General features: G+C 37.6%; 1 protein-coding gene across 1 annotated transcript in view; it reads left to right on the top strand.

Moving 5' to 3' along the window:
* The window catches only part of tmem214 (transmembrane protein 214), a 57,380-nt gene that overhangs the window by 24,782 nt on the left and 17,501 nt on the right, over positions 1-15,097 (top strand). Inside the window, exons 2-9 of the mRNA XM_072562946.1 lie at positions 339-544; positions 1,080-1,230; positions 3,418-3,552; positions 9,679-9,761; positions 10,653-10,755; positions 11,476-11,557; positions 12,316-12,417; positions 13,574-13,715. Coding sequence (XP_072419047.1) covers positions 339-544; positions 1,080-1,230; positions 3,418-3,552; positions 9,679-9,761; positions 10,653-10,755; positions 11,476-11,557; positions 12,316-12,417; positions 13,574-13,715 — 1,004 coding nt within the window. The remainder of the gene's footprint in view (positions 1-338; positions 545-1,079; positions 1,231-3,417; positions 3,553-9,678; positions 9,762-10,652; positions 10,756-11,475; positions 11,558-12,315; positions 12,418-13,573; positions 13,716-15,097) is intronic.

Raw genomic sequence — 15,097 nt, 5'->3', positions numbered from 1 at the left:
TGGAACTCTATGTTAGTGAAATTGAGTAGTTCAATCAGCACATCTACATGAATTTGCCATGTAGAGGTTTCTGTGTTTGAGCTGTGCGGCTTGTTGTTTTCTCAAGGCAAGCGAAGTCTTCACAATTCAAAGGAGCATAATCTCATATATAGCCTTACTAACTAGTTACATTTCCAACCAAAATTAAGATGTTTTGTGCTGTGCTATAATCCTAACTTTATTGGCTAAAATAAAACTCTGTCAGCAATGGTCACTGCTGAAAAGTTAGTTTTAGTTAATTGGTGATGGGGAAATCCATTGTCATTGCATCTGATGGATGTTTTTGTTTTCCCTCCTAGCTCCTTTGAAACCATCTGAAACTCTTTTTGAGCTTGGATTTGAAAAGATAGGGAAGAAACAAAACAAAGAACAAGTTCCTCCAACATCAGCTCCTGAGAACCAACAGCTGAGATCTTTCTCTGGAGGAAAGATGGTCAAGAAATCCTCTGGTGATGCAGGGTTGAAGCACAAGCGTTTTCCTTCTTTGGAGACTGCTGTTAAAGCTGTATGTGCAAAATATCTCTCATTTTTCTTTGTTCAGTTTTATAGTTTTTATTTGCTTGCTGCATGAAATGTTGGCTTTTTTTTCACAATTGATGTTTAAGGAAATCTTGTTTTCATGGAAATTTATTATTTCCAACTTAAATGTAACTTTTGGTCAAGAAATTAATGGACTTGGCATTCCCACATTCAAACTAATAACTTTTAATCAATATTTAGATGTTGGTTTTTTGGTCATTTAGTCTCATTGCACCCTAATCTCTGAACCATGCTATGCTTATGTTGTGCTAAAGAACTAATAGTTTATGCTTTTTATCTGGTAAGCTGAAAAGTGAGTTTGGGATCTTTGAAATTAGAGACCTTGATTTCCCCCAACATTTTAATTTGGTTTTGAAGAGCTAAGACTTCGCTGAGACTGAGTTTATCCTTTTTTTTTAAACATGCCTCTAGTGAAAAAAATCTAATGTAAGAATTGTCCAGTGTTACTTGATTATATAAACTGCGGTTGTTACCAAGTCGTCTCAAAATTTTCTCCACAGCTTGATTTGAAAGAACTTCAGGAGCAGCTGGATAAAAGCCAGAATTTGTTTCCTGGAAATCCATCTGTCTGGGTGAAGGATTTGGCTGGATACTTGAATTATAAGCTACAAGCACCAGACACAGACCCTACTCTCAGTCAATATTCATTTGGTCAGTTGGATTTTGACATCACTGTTGTTTGTATTTAGTATTTTGTCAATCCCTTCATTTGAGAATTTGCATATTATGTAACTTTTGACTGTAATGTGTGCACTGTGGTCTTCATCTCTTTTATTTGGAAATGAGGGCTTTTAAAAATTCTAGTTTAAGAAGTTTAAAGACCAGTTATTAACCAATAACAAGCTCCTGCTTGGACTGATGGTCTGTTCCGCTATAACACGTGTTTCTTCGATGCGACTTCGCTTTAATGGGATTGAAGAATTTAGACCATTATTTAGAGAATGTGAACATTCCTTGCCTGTTGGCTATAGCATGATTCTGGCCCCTTTTTTTTAATTTAAATGACACAGCTATTGCATGATTTTTCCATAAGAACATAACTATAGTGTTACATCAGAACCAACTATTTTGTCCTTTTGGCTTTAGTAAATAAGTTGCAAATGAGTCTGTATCCAATCTGATTCATTTTGAAGTGCAAGACACTCTCTCCTGGTTTTGAAATGGGATTTTATCAGTCAGTAGCTTGCTTATAAGATAGGAATGGGCATGAGAGCTAAGGGATTTATCATTCATAAGCCAAGTCTGTTCCATGGTTGCAGTAACTATCACAAAGCGATTTTATTTTGTTTTAAATAATATTGATTTTTGTATGAAGGATTTCTACATTACTTGGTAACTTTTTTTTGACTGACTTGTTAGTTTTTTTTTATTCATGCAAGGTGCCTAGCAAGACATGCAGAGTCAAAAACAGAAGTTACTGGAAAACTCAGGCCTATCAGCATCTGGAGAGAAATCTGTTAATGTTTCAGGTCTAGTGATCTGTCTTCAGAACATGCAAAAATGAAACTCATTCATTTCCCACATTATGCTCCACCTTGTACAGTTGACTCTTTCACATGAGATTCAAAAGGGACAAATTCAAGAATAAGTTCTGAATAAGAGTCGTATTTAACTCTTTTTCTCTACACAGAAGCTGGAAGACTTGCTGAGTTCCTCCAGCAATTTTTTAAAAATACATGTGGAGTAACAGAATAATGGCATATGATTTCTTGAAGCTTGGTCTTTGTATTCCCCATTTGTTGTGTGGTGTTTTTCCCTCCGTGGATTGCTTATTGCTCTTGTTTGTGAACTTCAGGCATTGAGGTTTGAGATTTCGTCTTGTGAGATTTTGTTAAATAACTGATATTTGCTGTTTTCCAGTCCTATTTACTGTGTAAGCATCTGTCTTCTTCACTGACTTGTTTGAGACTTGATTGTCCCATTCCAATATGAGCACTGCTTCCTTTTTGAAGCTTGTTAATTTTGAATTTGTGCTTTTAGTTTGGAGTTTCATGTGATTTGAGTCAACTGCAGCAGGTGGAGTTTATTATGAAAGATTCTTATTGTGTTGAAAGCCAAGGCAGATGTGCCTATTTTAGGTAGAGAGAACAGGAATTCTGGATGAACAGGAATGCAGAGGTCTAAGTTGGGAAGTTGCTGAATGCTGCTTCCCCAATGGTAGCTCTCTCTGGGCCTATCAATAACAAAATGGGAAAGAACTGTGATTAATACTCTTGATTTTAAGGAGTAGTTCCTCCTCATTTCCTTCACCTTGTCCCACAAAATGCATCTTTATTCTAGTTGCCCCCATGGTTGAATTTTTCCTGGTGATTTTTTGTTTTTTTTTAAAGTGGTATTTATCTGCTACTCTGTGTTTTATATATTTATTTTTCTAGAACTAAATTTAACACAATATTGACACTGACAAATTTTATTTCTTCTTGGCATAGATGTATGTGCCTGGTTTTAACAAGATACAAGTATAAGCTACTTGCCCATAGGTTTTTCCACTAGCCCCCCACCAAACCTATCAATTTGCTGACTTTTTGAGCATGTTGTATTGATGTTGAATATAGTCCCATACGTACTGGGAACTCTGATATTTCTGAGAGTTTTTCATATTTGATACGCAGAAGGATATTGATCCTGTCCTGATTTTATGACCAACCGAATGATCAAAGGCTAAAATGATTAAACATCTTTGTGACCCTAAAACACACACTTTTTTGTGTACTCCCTGGTGGTGTTGCATGATGTCTGCTAGTCTTGCTTCACTGTAATTGTTGAACATGTCAGTTTTTGGAAGTACAATTTTTGAACGTTTTGCAGGAATTAATTTTTAAAATATTTGTTTTATAGACTATCCATACAGTCTTGCTAACAAGGAACTTCGGAATGTTATCAAATCTCTCTTGGGAAAAACGTCAGACCATTTGGAGCACTTTTTCGACCATTGTATCTATACTATGTTGCGTGAACAAGATAAGGCCGCAGGTAATAAGAACCTTTTTTTAACGTATCATTGTCTCTAAAACTATGTCAACAAAAATCTTTTGGTATTTGCTGTGTAGTTGGAATTAAAGTATTATTTTAAAATAAAAGACCTCACTCAAAACCAACTTTGATAAAAGGTCAAAGAACCAAAGACAGTGGAAACTTTATTATCTGAACGAGATGGGCAGGCACCATTTTGTTCGGATAATCGACTGTTTGGAAAATCGATTTTTAAATGCCTTTTCCTCTGGGGCTCGGAGTTTTAAAGTCTGCTGCCTGTTAAGGAAACTAGCAGCAGCAGGACAGTGCATGAGCCCTTGCCTCCCGCCTCCCACCCCCCACCCCCCAAACCTGGTCTAACCCCAGCCCCCAACCCAGTCTAACCCTGCCCCTCCCTGAACTGGTTCCCCCACCCTCCGCTGCCAACTTGCTCCGCCCCCCACCCCCCTCTGGGGCAGCCGGACTGCACACCAACAGCAAGACTGCTGCTGCTGTCTTTGTGGGGTAAGTCTCCAAGTAGCGCGTGCACTCACACCTTTTTACTGCCACTCTTTTGACAGGTCCCACGGTTGCCCTGTACAGAACAATGTTGGAGAGCAGGGCGGGGTGAGGTTAGGGTAAACCCCTCTGTAGAACTCCAGGGAAAGTATGGGGAGGGAGGTCAGTCATTTGGAGGCGGTGACTGTGTTTGATCACTGTAACAAAAGACACGATCACTGTTGGAAACACGTCTTTGATGTAATGTTTCCATCGGGACCTCGATCTCCTTCAGATAATCCAATTTTCGGATAATTAGTATTCTGATAATCGAGGTTCCCCTGTAGTTTCTTGTGAACTGTGGTCTTAATATAGGAGACAACATTTGAGTTGCTTTTACAATTTGGGTGACTTTTTATGTATATCAATTTTGAGCAAAATTTTGAAAAATAAAATCTTTCCACTTCAGTCATGTTTCACTAAGTTATTTCATATGAAGCCACAAGAGAGGTCCTTGACTATAGGCTTGAACAGCTGTCAAAGTGGAAGTGTTGGGTCTTTTTTTTTAATTCCTTGCTCGTTTGAACTAAAATATGCTATCTCTCAGACAATCCATTTCAAAGTACTTAAGTACAATTGAAAAATTGTTTTTCTTTTGGCATTCTATAATGGGATGATTTAAGGCTAGTAATTATTACTAATTGCTAGTTGTTTGAAGTTGGAGATGCCACCTGGCACAGGTATAGTAAATATCGTGAAAATGTTTCTGTGGAGTCAGGGTCCCAGGATTTTGATGCATCAATAATGAAGCCAAAATAACCATTTCCTTGAGATGGTATGTGATTTGGAGGAGGATATGGGAATAATTGAAGCTAATCTGTTTAGTTTGCTGAAGAAATTTTGGTGATTTGCTCCTGTTCATCCCTTAGGTACTGCAGACAGATGAGAACTAAAAACCAGAAAAGGAGAAAATTAATGCTTAAGCTGCTTGAGATGCTGACCAATCAGATTAGTTTGTTGGTTTGCCTGCCTGTTGTCTAGCTTCTCCTAGTATAGTTGTAGTTGCTACTCATGCATGTAGGTAGAAAGTGCACTATCACTTTCCTGGCTTATGCAGATGGTCTGAAGCTTCAGTTAGTTGGGTGAAGGAATGTCTACTGTGAAGTGCCCAACCTCTCAAATAATTTTGTAGCCAGTGCACTAGTCGACATGACTCTGTGGAATTTTAATTTATAATTACCTTTTTAATTTTAAGTAGCATTATTCAGTATTATTTGAAGAAGTTTGCCTGGTGCCTGTATAGTACAAAAGTTTACTTGCTGCTGTTTAACTTTTTCTAGATGTTTCCAGGTCTTGCTTTGGATTAATTTGTTATCCAATAACTTCAAAATTATCTGAATGCTTTTTGGTTAAGTGAGCGGATTAACTTAACTGTGTATAATGAAAGGAAGGTCATTCTTGATGAAGCAACTGAAGGTAGTTGGAATTGTGATGCTACTAACCTAAGCAATTCCTGCTGAGATAATCTGACCTCTGGAAAAGTGATTCCAAGTGACTTCAGCTTTACTGGAACTCTTGATGCAAAACCTAATGAGATGCTGTAATGAATCAAAGGGCAATTACTTTCATGTCCATCTTTTGAACCAAGATTTGAACTGTGCCTCCGCCTCTCCCCTGACCCAAGTGTCAATAAGCAGGCATGAGTGTACTGCTTGATGGCAGCATTGCCAAATCCTTGGGCTGATAACTTGACAATCTGTTCACTTACTGTTATGTGATAAAACATTAACGTTGGGCATCTGTTTTCAGACTGGAAGGATGTGCCATGGTATCTTCCAGGGATTGGTGTTGGTACTGTTGCTCTTGAAGACATTAGTGACCTTGATAAATGATTTGTAGGTCATTAAAAAGCTTGCAAATTGAATGAGAACTGGATCGTGCTTAACAAATTGTAAGCTTTGTTGAGGTTATTGAAATGAGCAAACACATGGCAAGTTAATAACACTATTTTTTTTTTTTCTTTTCCTACCAAGCTATAAGACAGTATAAATTTGAATGGTGCAGTTTTTAAATATGGTGTTACGATACGTGGTGAATACTCCTGCTTAATTTTAAACCAGCAACATGATTTATCCTGTGCAGTAATCTGAAAATTTGAGAGGCCAAGAAATATTTAAAGTAAAAATTAACCACTTTATTTCTATAACAACACAATAATTAACTAACAACTATTTACAACTCCTTCCTCTAACCTATCATTTACCTTCCTATCTATAATACTAGTCCGATTAAATTCCCCGATTTAAGATTTACCAAAAATTCAAGTTTTCAAAACCAGCCAGCTGTCGAAACTTCTATTTGGATCTTCCTGTGTCGTTGTCATCTTCTTGTTAGAGATTATGCTTCACAGGCCACGGATCAATAAAAGTACCTTTTTTTTTAAGAGAGCTATTCTCTGGGCAGTCTGCAGATGTCATTTTGGCTTGGCAGTTCTCCCAACTGTTAATTTTCCCCAGTTTTATATCCCCAAGGCATTGGATTGTGTCATTGGCTTTTTAAAATTGTGAATATACTAAATTCAAACTTGATTGGAATTTTCATTATTTTTTTTAGGGCATAATTTAAACTGATTGGCCTAATTTGATTCTGTTTTGTCATCTCCCAGGCAATCAGCTAATCTAGCTTTTGACCAGGTGTTACATTGTTACCTTATTCAGAACATTTGGTGCTGTGTTAAGTAGTTCTGATAGCTGTTAACTCAAAAACAGTACAGTACACCCACCTCTTCATTGTAAAAACGTGAAGACTAGATGTGTACAGTATCTCTGCCCAACCACCTTGAGCTGCTTCATTGATTTTCCTTCCATCAGAAATTTGGAAGTGGCAATGTTCACTGTGTAATGTTCAGTTCATTTGCTCCATCTTACCGACCTTTGCATAAACTAAATCACCTGCCAACATTTCCACCACCTCCAAACAGACCCCACAACCAGGGATATATTTCCCTCCCCACCCCTCTTCCTCCTTCCGCAAAGACCGTCTCCTTCCCCACCTGTGACTACCTGGTCAGGTCCATGCCCACCCTCCCATCCTGGCACCTTCCCCTGCCACCACAGGAATTGCAAAACCTGCACCCACACCTCCATCCAAGGCCCTAAAGGCGCCTTCGACATCCATCAAAGTTTTACCTGCACATCCACCAACATCATTTACTGTATCCGTTGCTCCCGATGCGGTCTCCTCTACATTGGGGAGACTGGACGCTTTAGGGAACATCTCTGGGACACCCGCACCAATCAACCACACGGTCCTGTGGCTCAACATTTCAACTCTCCCTCCCACTCTGCCGAGGACATGGAAGTTATACATGGGTAAAAGCAATGACTGCAGATGCTGGAAACCAGATTCTGGATTAGTGGCGCTGGAAGACCACAGCAGTTCAGGCAGCATCCAAGGAGCAGTAAACTGTTGTGGTCTTCCAGCGCCACTAATCCAGAATCTGGTTTCCAGCATCTGCAGTCATTGCTTTTACCCATGTATAATCTTTGCCAGTTTGTTGAATGCTGGTTTATAAGGTGCTGGTTAAAACAAAATGTGCCATATGTCATTTGCAATCTGACTAGTGCCTTGCAGAGTTTTACCAAAACCACCTCTTTTCATGTTCCATTCTCTTGAAATAAAAGCCAACATTCCATTTGGCTTTCCTACTGCTCACTGAACTTAATTGCTAGCTTTTCATGATTCATGCATGAGGACTTTCAAATTTCTCTATGGTAAAGCTTTCCAGTGTTTCTCCATTTGCAACTTCTCTATTCTTGCAGAAATGCATAACCTCACATTTTCCCAAATCAATTATTTTTATTGCCCACTCACTAAGCTGTCCATGTCCCCTTTTTTTTGTAGATTTTTTTTTCATCCTAATCAATTACCTTCCCACCAAATTTTGTCATCTCCTCTTCTCACTTTTGGTGAGAGTACATTCACTTTCCTTATCCATGTAATGTAAATTGTGGCTCCATCCCTGATCTCTATGGCACTTCACTAGTTGCACATTATCTCCTGGAAAAAAACTTCTTCTAAAAATCCAAATGATATATCCGCTGTTTTTGCTTTTATTGATCCTGCTTGTTAACACCCCCAGAAAATTCAAGTAAATTTGTCAGATTGATCTTCCCTTCAAGAAGCAATCCTGACTCTGAATGACATATTTCTAAGTAGTACTACAGCATTTTATTATGGCTATAACATTTTTCCAATAACAGATGTTTAAGCTAACTGGCCTAATAATTTTATTTGCCATCCATATCATGGGTGGTGAAATACCCGTTTAAAAATAAACTGATTTTGCTTATGGGAACTGGCCTGAAAAGTTGATGACTTGTTCAAAGAACAGCAGACGTTTAGGCAGCTGAGATATTATATTCAAGGACTGGCAGTTGCTTGGATGTTCAGAGGCAATCAAAAAGGAGGCCGCTACCAACTTCTCAAAGAAACTACAATTTGGACTGGGTTTTGCGCAGAAAGCAATGTGGCTGGATGGTGTTTTGGTTGCTCTCTAGTTAAGTTATGGAAAGTTCTGAGAAAAGAACCCCAATCTGTAAGACCAGACATAAGTCTCCAGTCTGAAAGTTGCTTTCATTGTTGATGTTTGGAATTCAAGCAAGATCTACAGTCCTAAATGTCTGAAAACTCAATATCCAAAGTTGACTTGAAAAAAGGTTGCTAAACCTTCAAACTGCTTAAGTTGCAACTTTTTTACAAATGTTATCTCTTAAATTCTCTTGTGTGCAAGTGAGGGTTACGATCAAAGATTGGGTTTAACTGTAGACAATTAGGTTACCTTGTTGCACTTCATTCAGCTGAAGTTAGAATATCTCTATCAGGCAATTTTCAGGGTCCTTGCAATACAGCACATTAAAATATCCAGTGTTAGTGAGTATGTCCTGGTGTTTCTATGACAACAGGGTGTAGGTCCACTAGCTGTCATGTGTGTTGATATACACTAGGACTTCCACAGTGTGACTCCTGTAATTTGTTTTCAGTCGGGACGTCTGATCCTGGCTGAACAAGCCTGCGCTGACCTGTTGATATCAGGCATGACAAAAGACTGGATGCTCCCCTTCTTTTGAGCTGCTGTTATTTTTTAATTGAAACTGACCTTTTAGTAAGTGGATTTCAGGGAGTTGTCTGTGTAATTTTCATGGTATCCAGGCAAGTCCTGTGTATCTGGTTCAAGTCTCTGACATGATGACATGAAGTTCTGAATTGTGTAAAATTGGCCATCAAAGCCTAAACTTCCTAGGCAATTTCAGTATTTGACATTTGAACTTTGAGATCCTGCCATGCATTTCACAATTTGCATCCAGTCCTTGATGTAGAATCTGGAAGTTTTAAAATTTCACTGGATTTGCAACAGCAAACTGCAAGTTAAAGTTGGTACTTGCATATATTCTTTTAAAAGTGATCTACATTCAATTATTGCATACAAATACACTACAACAGCTAATTTATGGAAAATTTATTGTTTACCAAATTTTTCATCAGTAAAGTTAATGTCTGTGGCTAAAGGAAAGCATAGCTGATGTATCCAATATTTATCAAACACTTTTTTTTTGTTTTGAGTGCATTAAACACTTATTCCTCTTTCAGGCGAGTCCCTACATGGCTACAGAATTTGCATTCAGGCTATGTTGCTAGACAAACCTAAAATTGGTACAACTAATCTTGGAAAGGTAAGCACAAGTTCCACAGTTGCAGCTTTGTTTTGAGACAACAATGTACAAGTGTAGGAGCAAGCTTAGTGGAGCCTTGAAATTGACAAGACTTTTATCAGCAAATAGCACTTATCAGTTTTTTTTTCCCTGAAATGTTGACTGTTTTTAAATTGAGAGAGCACAATTGCAGTAGTTAGTGAGTAGGCTTTTGAAGAACATTATAGCTGTTGCTCACTTTTTTGAAATAAGAAAAATGTCGACATTGAATGTTAGAGGCTAGGTACGAACGTTTCTGATAAATGGGTGTCCTCCCAACAGAATGATAGCAATTAATGTGTTGAATTGAAATTTTGTTCTTAACATATGGATGACTTTGGATCTGCAAATAGCACAAGAACACACTGCAAAGCATGTGATTCCTGTTCTGGAAGGTGGTTGACTTTCTTGTGTATAGGGTAAATCTACTGATTGTATGTTGTAACTTACTTGCTCGTACAAAAGTTTGTCTGAACATAAGTGCTTAACCCACAAGAGGACACCTATATAGTAGGTTTCTCGTTGTTTGAGCAAATTGGATTATGGTGCAAAATCCTAACTGGTAATCTCCTCAAAAGGTGGAACATACAAGGGGGCCAAATGGCCACCTACATCTTGTGGGCCTGCGAGTAATGAAATAGTGTGCAGGTTTAGGGCATTGGTAAAACCAGAAGTTGTTTTCTCACCATACTTGTCACAAATAGTAATGCAGCTTGAACTCCTGGGTAAAAGAGTTAAGGTAAAGTTTTTAAATTAAAAGACATAAATTTATTTTAAATTCTGCTGTTAAGCTTAAGCTCCTTGCAGTCCTGTTTGGTTTTCTCTTTTGTTTTAATGAAAAAGTGCCTTTTAAAATTTTTTTTAAAATTTCAGTATCTAGAATTGCTGAGGTCCCAGTACAATAAACCAAATAAATGCCTCAGCATCATGTGGGCTTTGGGACAAGCTGGGACTGATTTAGCAGAAGGATTGAAAGGTAAGGAATTAATGAACTTGGTGAATAAGCATTTCCAATTTCTTATATTTGTGTAGGATATTATTTGAGTTTCTAAGCTTCTATAAATGCACATTTTAATGTTCTTGAAAGTAGATGATTTTTTAATTGAAACTAGATTCAATCATCTTTTTGTAAAAGGCTTTCTTTATTCTGTATTTGAAAGACTTTTTTGATTTAAGTTTTATGTTTTGGTTTAGAAAAGCTTTGAGATGGTGGGTAGGGTGTGCACTCTGTAGTTCTTTTAGAAATGAAGGTATAAAACTTTGTAAATTTGTAGCAAAGTAGGCCAAAACACTCAACGGTGGAAGAAAAGAACCTGATTTTTTATTTTGTGTGTGGCAATTTTGTTTGGCCATTAGTGATTTTGTTTCAGGAGGAGCAGGAAGTCTGTGGAACATTTGGATTTGCTGTTTGGCTGGTGTTCTGACACAGGTCACAAGACAAACCCGCCCCCCCTAAGCCATCCCCCCCCCCTTCCCCCCAGTTATTTTTAAAGGTAGTTCTCTTTCTGCTCTCTTTTTTTATTCTTCCCTCCTTCACTCTTGTAATCTAATTTCAGCTTTTCAATTTTTTTCCTTTTTTCTTTTTACCCACCCCCTCCCCTGGTATAACCTGGTGTTTTTCCTCACCTTTTTTTTTTCTACCATCCTTCAAACTCTCAAAAGCGTTCATAACATTTGTTCTTTCCTCCAATTTTAGTGTGGCTTAACATCATGCTTCCTGTATTGGGTGTCAAATCTCTGTCTGGTTATGCAATTAGTTATTTGGACCGATTGCTAATGTGAGTATATTTTCAGTGTGCAAACCTGTATCAAAATTCACAATGTATGAACCAGCTAAATATCACCCACTTAGTAAAGACTTTTAAAAAGGGAATGCTAGAGAAATCCTGATCGCACCTGTGAGGAGAAAGATGTTTAACTTGGGGTCCAATCTGATTTCTCTTCAAAACATAGTTTTCTTTTGAAATTGTTTGCTGGTATTTAATACTACACAGGCAAAAGAAAATATTGCAATTAGCTTTAACTGTAACTTTTGAAGTATGGTTAGTCCAGTGGTTAACATTAGAATTTCAATCTAAAGATTTGGTTCAAATCTGTAATGCCAAATTGTGAAATTGAAGTTAGTAAATTCAACAGCTTGTGTGCGGAATTTGCTGGGTTGTTGAAACTGAACTGGCTGACTACTTCAGAGAGAATTCTGAGCTATCTAAAGATACAGAACAAACAGATGGCTTGCCATAGAAAGATTAGGAAGAATTAGATGAGACCAACACTGATCTCCTTTTCACACCCAGGAATGCCATACTAATTGTTCTTTTTTGTTTAAAAAAACTTTATGCAGGAGAGCATAGTTTCTTCATTCTAGTATGATGATATTGAATAGCTGTGATGTCTTGTTTTGTTTTGCTCCCTTGAATCACATTCCAGCCTTTTGTAAATAGTATGTTAATTATAGGAAGGAGCATCAGTTTTATAATGCAAAATATAATCTCAAAGACTTAATTTAATATATCCCTTCCCTCCCTTAACTTTTCAGGATGCATTCTAATCTGTCCAAGGGATTTGGAACAATTGGACCAAAAGATTTTTTCCCATTGCTGGACTTTGCTTACATGCCCAACAACTCTCTTTCACCCAAGTAAGTTAGAATCTTAATTTGGTACTTGTTTAAGCAAACTGCGGGTTTCTGAGATCTGTCCTTCAATATTTTGTGATCTATTGATGATACTTTAAATTTATTTCCAACTATGTAACTTGTACCAATGTTAACAAAATAAGGTGAACCTTTTTCTATATAGAAAGCTGTAGTTTGATTTCTGTCTCACTTCAATGATTTCAAAAAGTAGTGTTCCTTTAGATTAGATTGCCGATAGTGTGGAAACAGGCCCTTCGGCCCAACCAGTCCATACTGACCCTCCAAAGAGTAGCCCACCCAGACCCATTTCCCTCTGATAAATTGACACTATGGGGCAATTTAGCATGGCCAATTCACTTGATCTGCACATCTTTCCCAGGTGGGAATGTGAGGCAGCAGTGCTAACCACTGAGCCACTGTACTGCCCCGTGCTATTTACCTGCCATTCAACCTGTTCTAGTCCTATTGTGTGAATAAATGCTTGCACCAGAATAAGAACTATGACTTTGTTTTAATAATAATAACTATATACTCAGAATTTTCAACCAGCCAGTTACTAAGCCTGTTAATGGATAACAGTACACTACTTGAGATTCTTGTATCTATCCACTTTTGAAGACAGCATTTTAGCAAAAGCAAGTTTACAGTTGTGCTTCAGCATTGCAGCTAATCCTACCTTTGGAATCTAAACTAAATATTTGTATTCTGTGCCTTCTATATTTAAAACAAAAACAACTCCATTGTCTCGAAATGATCATGTTAGTAACAGTTTACAAGTGTATCAGTATCCTTCAAAGTTTGGGAGAAGATTTGTAGCTCGGGTGCTCGTTGTTGTGGTTCTGTTCGCCGAGCTGGGAATTTGTCTTGCAAACGTTTCGTCCCCTGTCTAGGTGACATCCTCAGTGCTTGGGAGCCTCCTGTGAAGCGCTTCTGTGCTGTTTCTTCCAGCATTTATATCCGTATCCTTTTAAATAATGGATGAAAATTGTGAAGATTGTTGTTGTAAATTGGATCTTGTATAGTTCAAAATAACCTGCTTTGGCTTTGTCAGTGGAACAAGTTATTGGCTTGCAATAATCTCTCTGTAGTTCTTGTGACTTTAGGGAAGTGGAGTGAACCGTTCCTTAGTTTGCCTGTCAATTTTCTGACTTGTTTTCAGTTTACAGGATCAGTTGCGCCATCTTTATCCGAGGCTGAAAGTGTTGGCTTTTGGTGCAAAACCTGATTCTATACTACACACCTACTTTCCCTCTTTCTTATCAAGAGCAACTCCCAACTGTCCTCCAGAGATGAAGAAAGAGGTGAATGATGTTATGTCTCTAAAGTACATTTTATTACAGTAAAAATTTAGCATCAAAACTATTTTTGAGAATAATTATCCAATTTTGCTGTGGTCTTTCCCATAAAGCATTCCTAACAGTTAGCATTTAAGACGAGCCAGGCCTTGTCCAGGTTTGCACCATATTTGTTGAGGATTTTGGCTTTTCTTCACAAGGTCAAGTGGACAATGTATTTGAAATTTTAAACATTTCCTGGGCTATAGTTTTTAAAATATACAGTGCTTGAGGGAAAAGTTGGTTTGATATTAATATAAGTGTGAAACAAGCTTCCAATCTATCATGAATATCTTTAACAAACAATCAATGCTTTCAGAATGGGGACATTTGAATTCTTAATGTTTCACAACTCTAAATGTAGCAGTTAATTTAAAATAGTGTTTTTTTAAAAGTAAGAACTGTAGGTCAGAAAAAAGTGTTTTTGATATAATTCACTAGCTATTAAACCACAGTGAAATAATTACTTTTGGGCACCAGTCCTCTTTCCTTTTCACCTTTTGCCCCTTACACACACAGTCTTTGTTCTAATAGTTGGTGCATGTTGCCTACTCAGGCTCTAGAAATGCAATTGGGCAAAATTCAAGGTTGAATGGTTGTCTATGCTTCAACTGTAAGATTTCAGCTCTTGGTTGAAATGTCGGTTAATAAGCAGGAAGAAATTGCCGGCATGCCACTAATTTTATTTTGTATCAACTGTTCCTGGGTTTTCTACTTGTGCTAGCTGAAAGCTTAATTTAACCCACTACTGATCAGTTTGAAAAATGTATTTTTGTGATCCGATTGTTTTAAGAGCAATAGTAGGCCAGTCATCTCCTTGAGCCTATTCCACCATTCGGCGAGATTATGGCTGATTTGTAGCTCAGCTCTCTAATCCTTTTGGCCCATATCCCTTGATGCCTTTTTTTTAATCTTAGATTTTAAATCTAAGTTAAACATTAACAACCGATACAGTATCCCTCCAAGGCTAATACATCCTTGCGATGTGGTGCCCATATCTGCTCTGTCCTCCAAATGGCATTTAATCAAGGTTTTGTATAGCTGCAGAATTTATCTATTGTACACTAGTTCTCAGACATGATCGCTGGCATTCCAATAGCCATCTTGATTTATTTTCTGCACCTGTTTGTGACATTTGAAAGATGTGTGTACTTGAACCCTCAAGTCTCTTTGGACATACACTATATTAAGCCTCCTACCATCTAGAAACTATGCTTGAAACTATCTAGAAACTATCCTTTTGTTTGGTCCAAAGTGGAAAACCTTCTGCTTGCTTACATTGAACTCTTATCTGCCACAATTTGCCCATTCACTTAGTCTATCAATTCCACTTTTATATTTTTATGCTG

The sequence above is a fragment of the Chiloscyllium punctatum genome, chromosome 3, assembly GCF_047496795.1.
Source record: "Chiloscyllium punctatum isolate Juve2018m chromosome 3, sChiPun1.3, whole genome shotgun sequence".
Taxonomy (NCBI): Eukaryota; Metazoa; Chordata; class Chondrichthyes; order Orectolobiformes; family Hemiscylliidae; genus Chiloscyllium; species Chiloscyllium punctatum.
The sequence above is the reverse complement of the archived record's forward strand: the minus strand, read 5'-3'. Positions and strand labels throughout refer to the sequence as shown.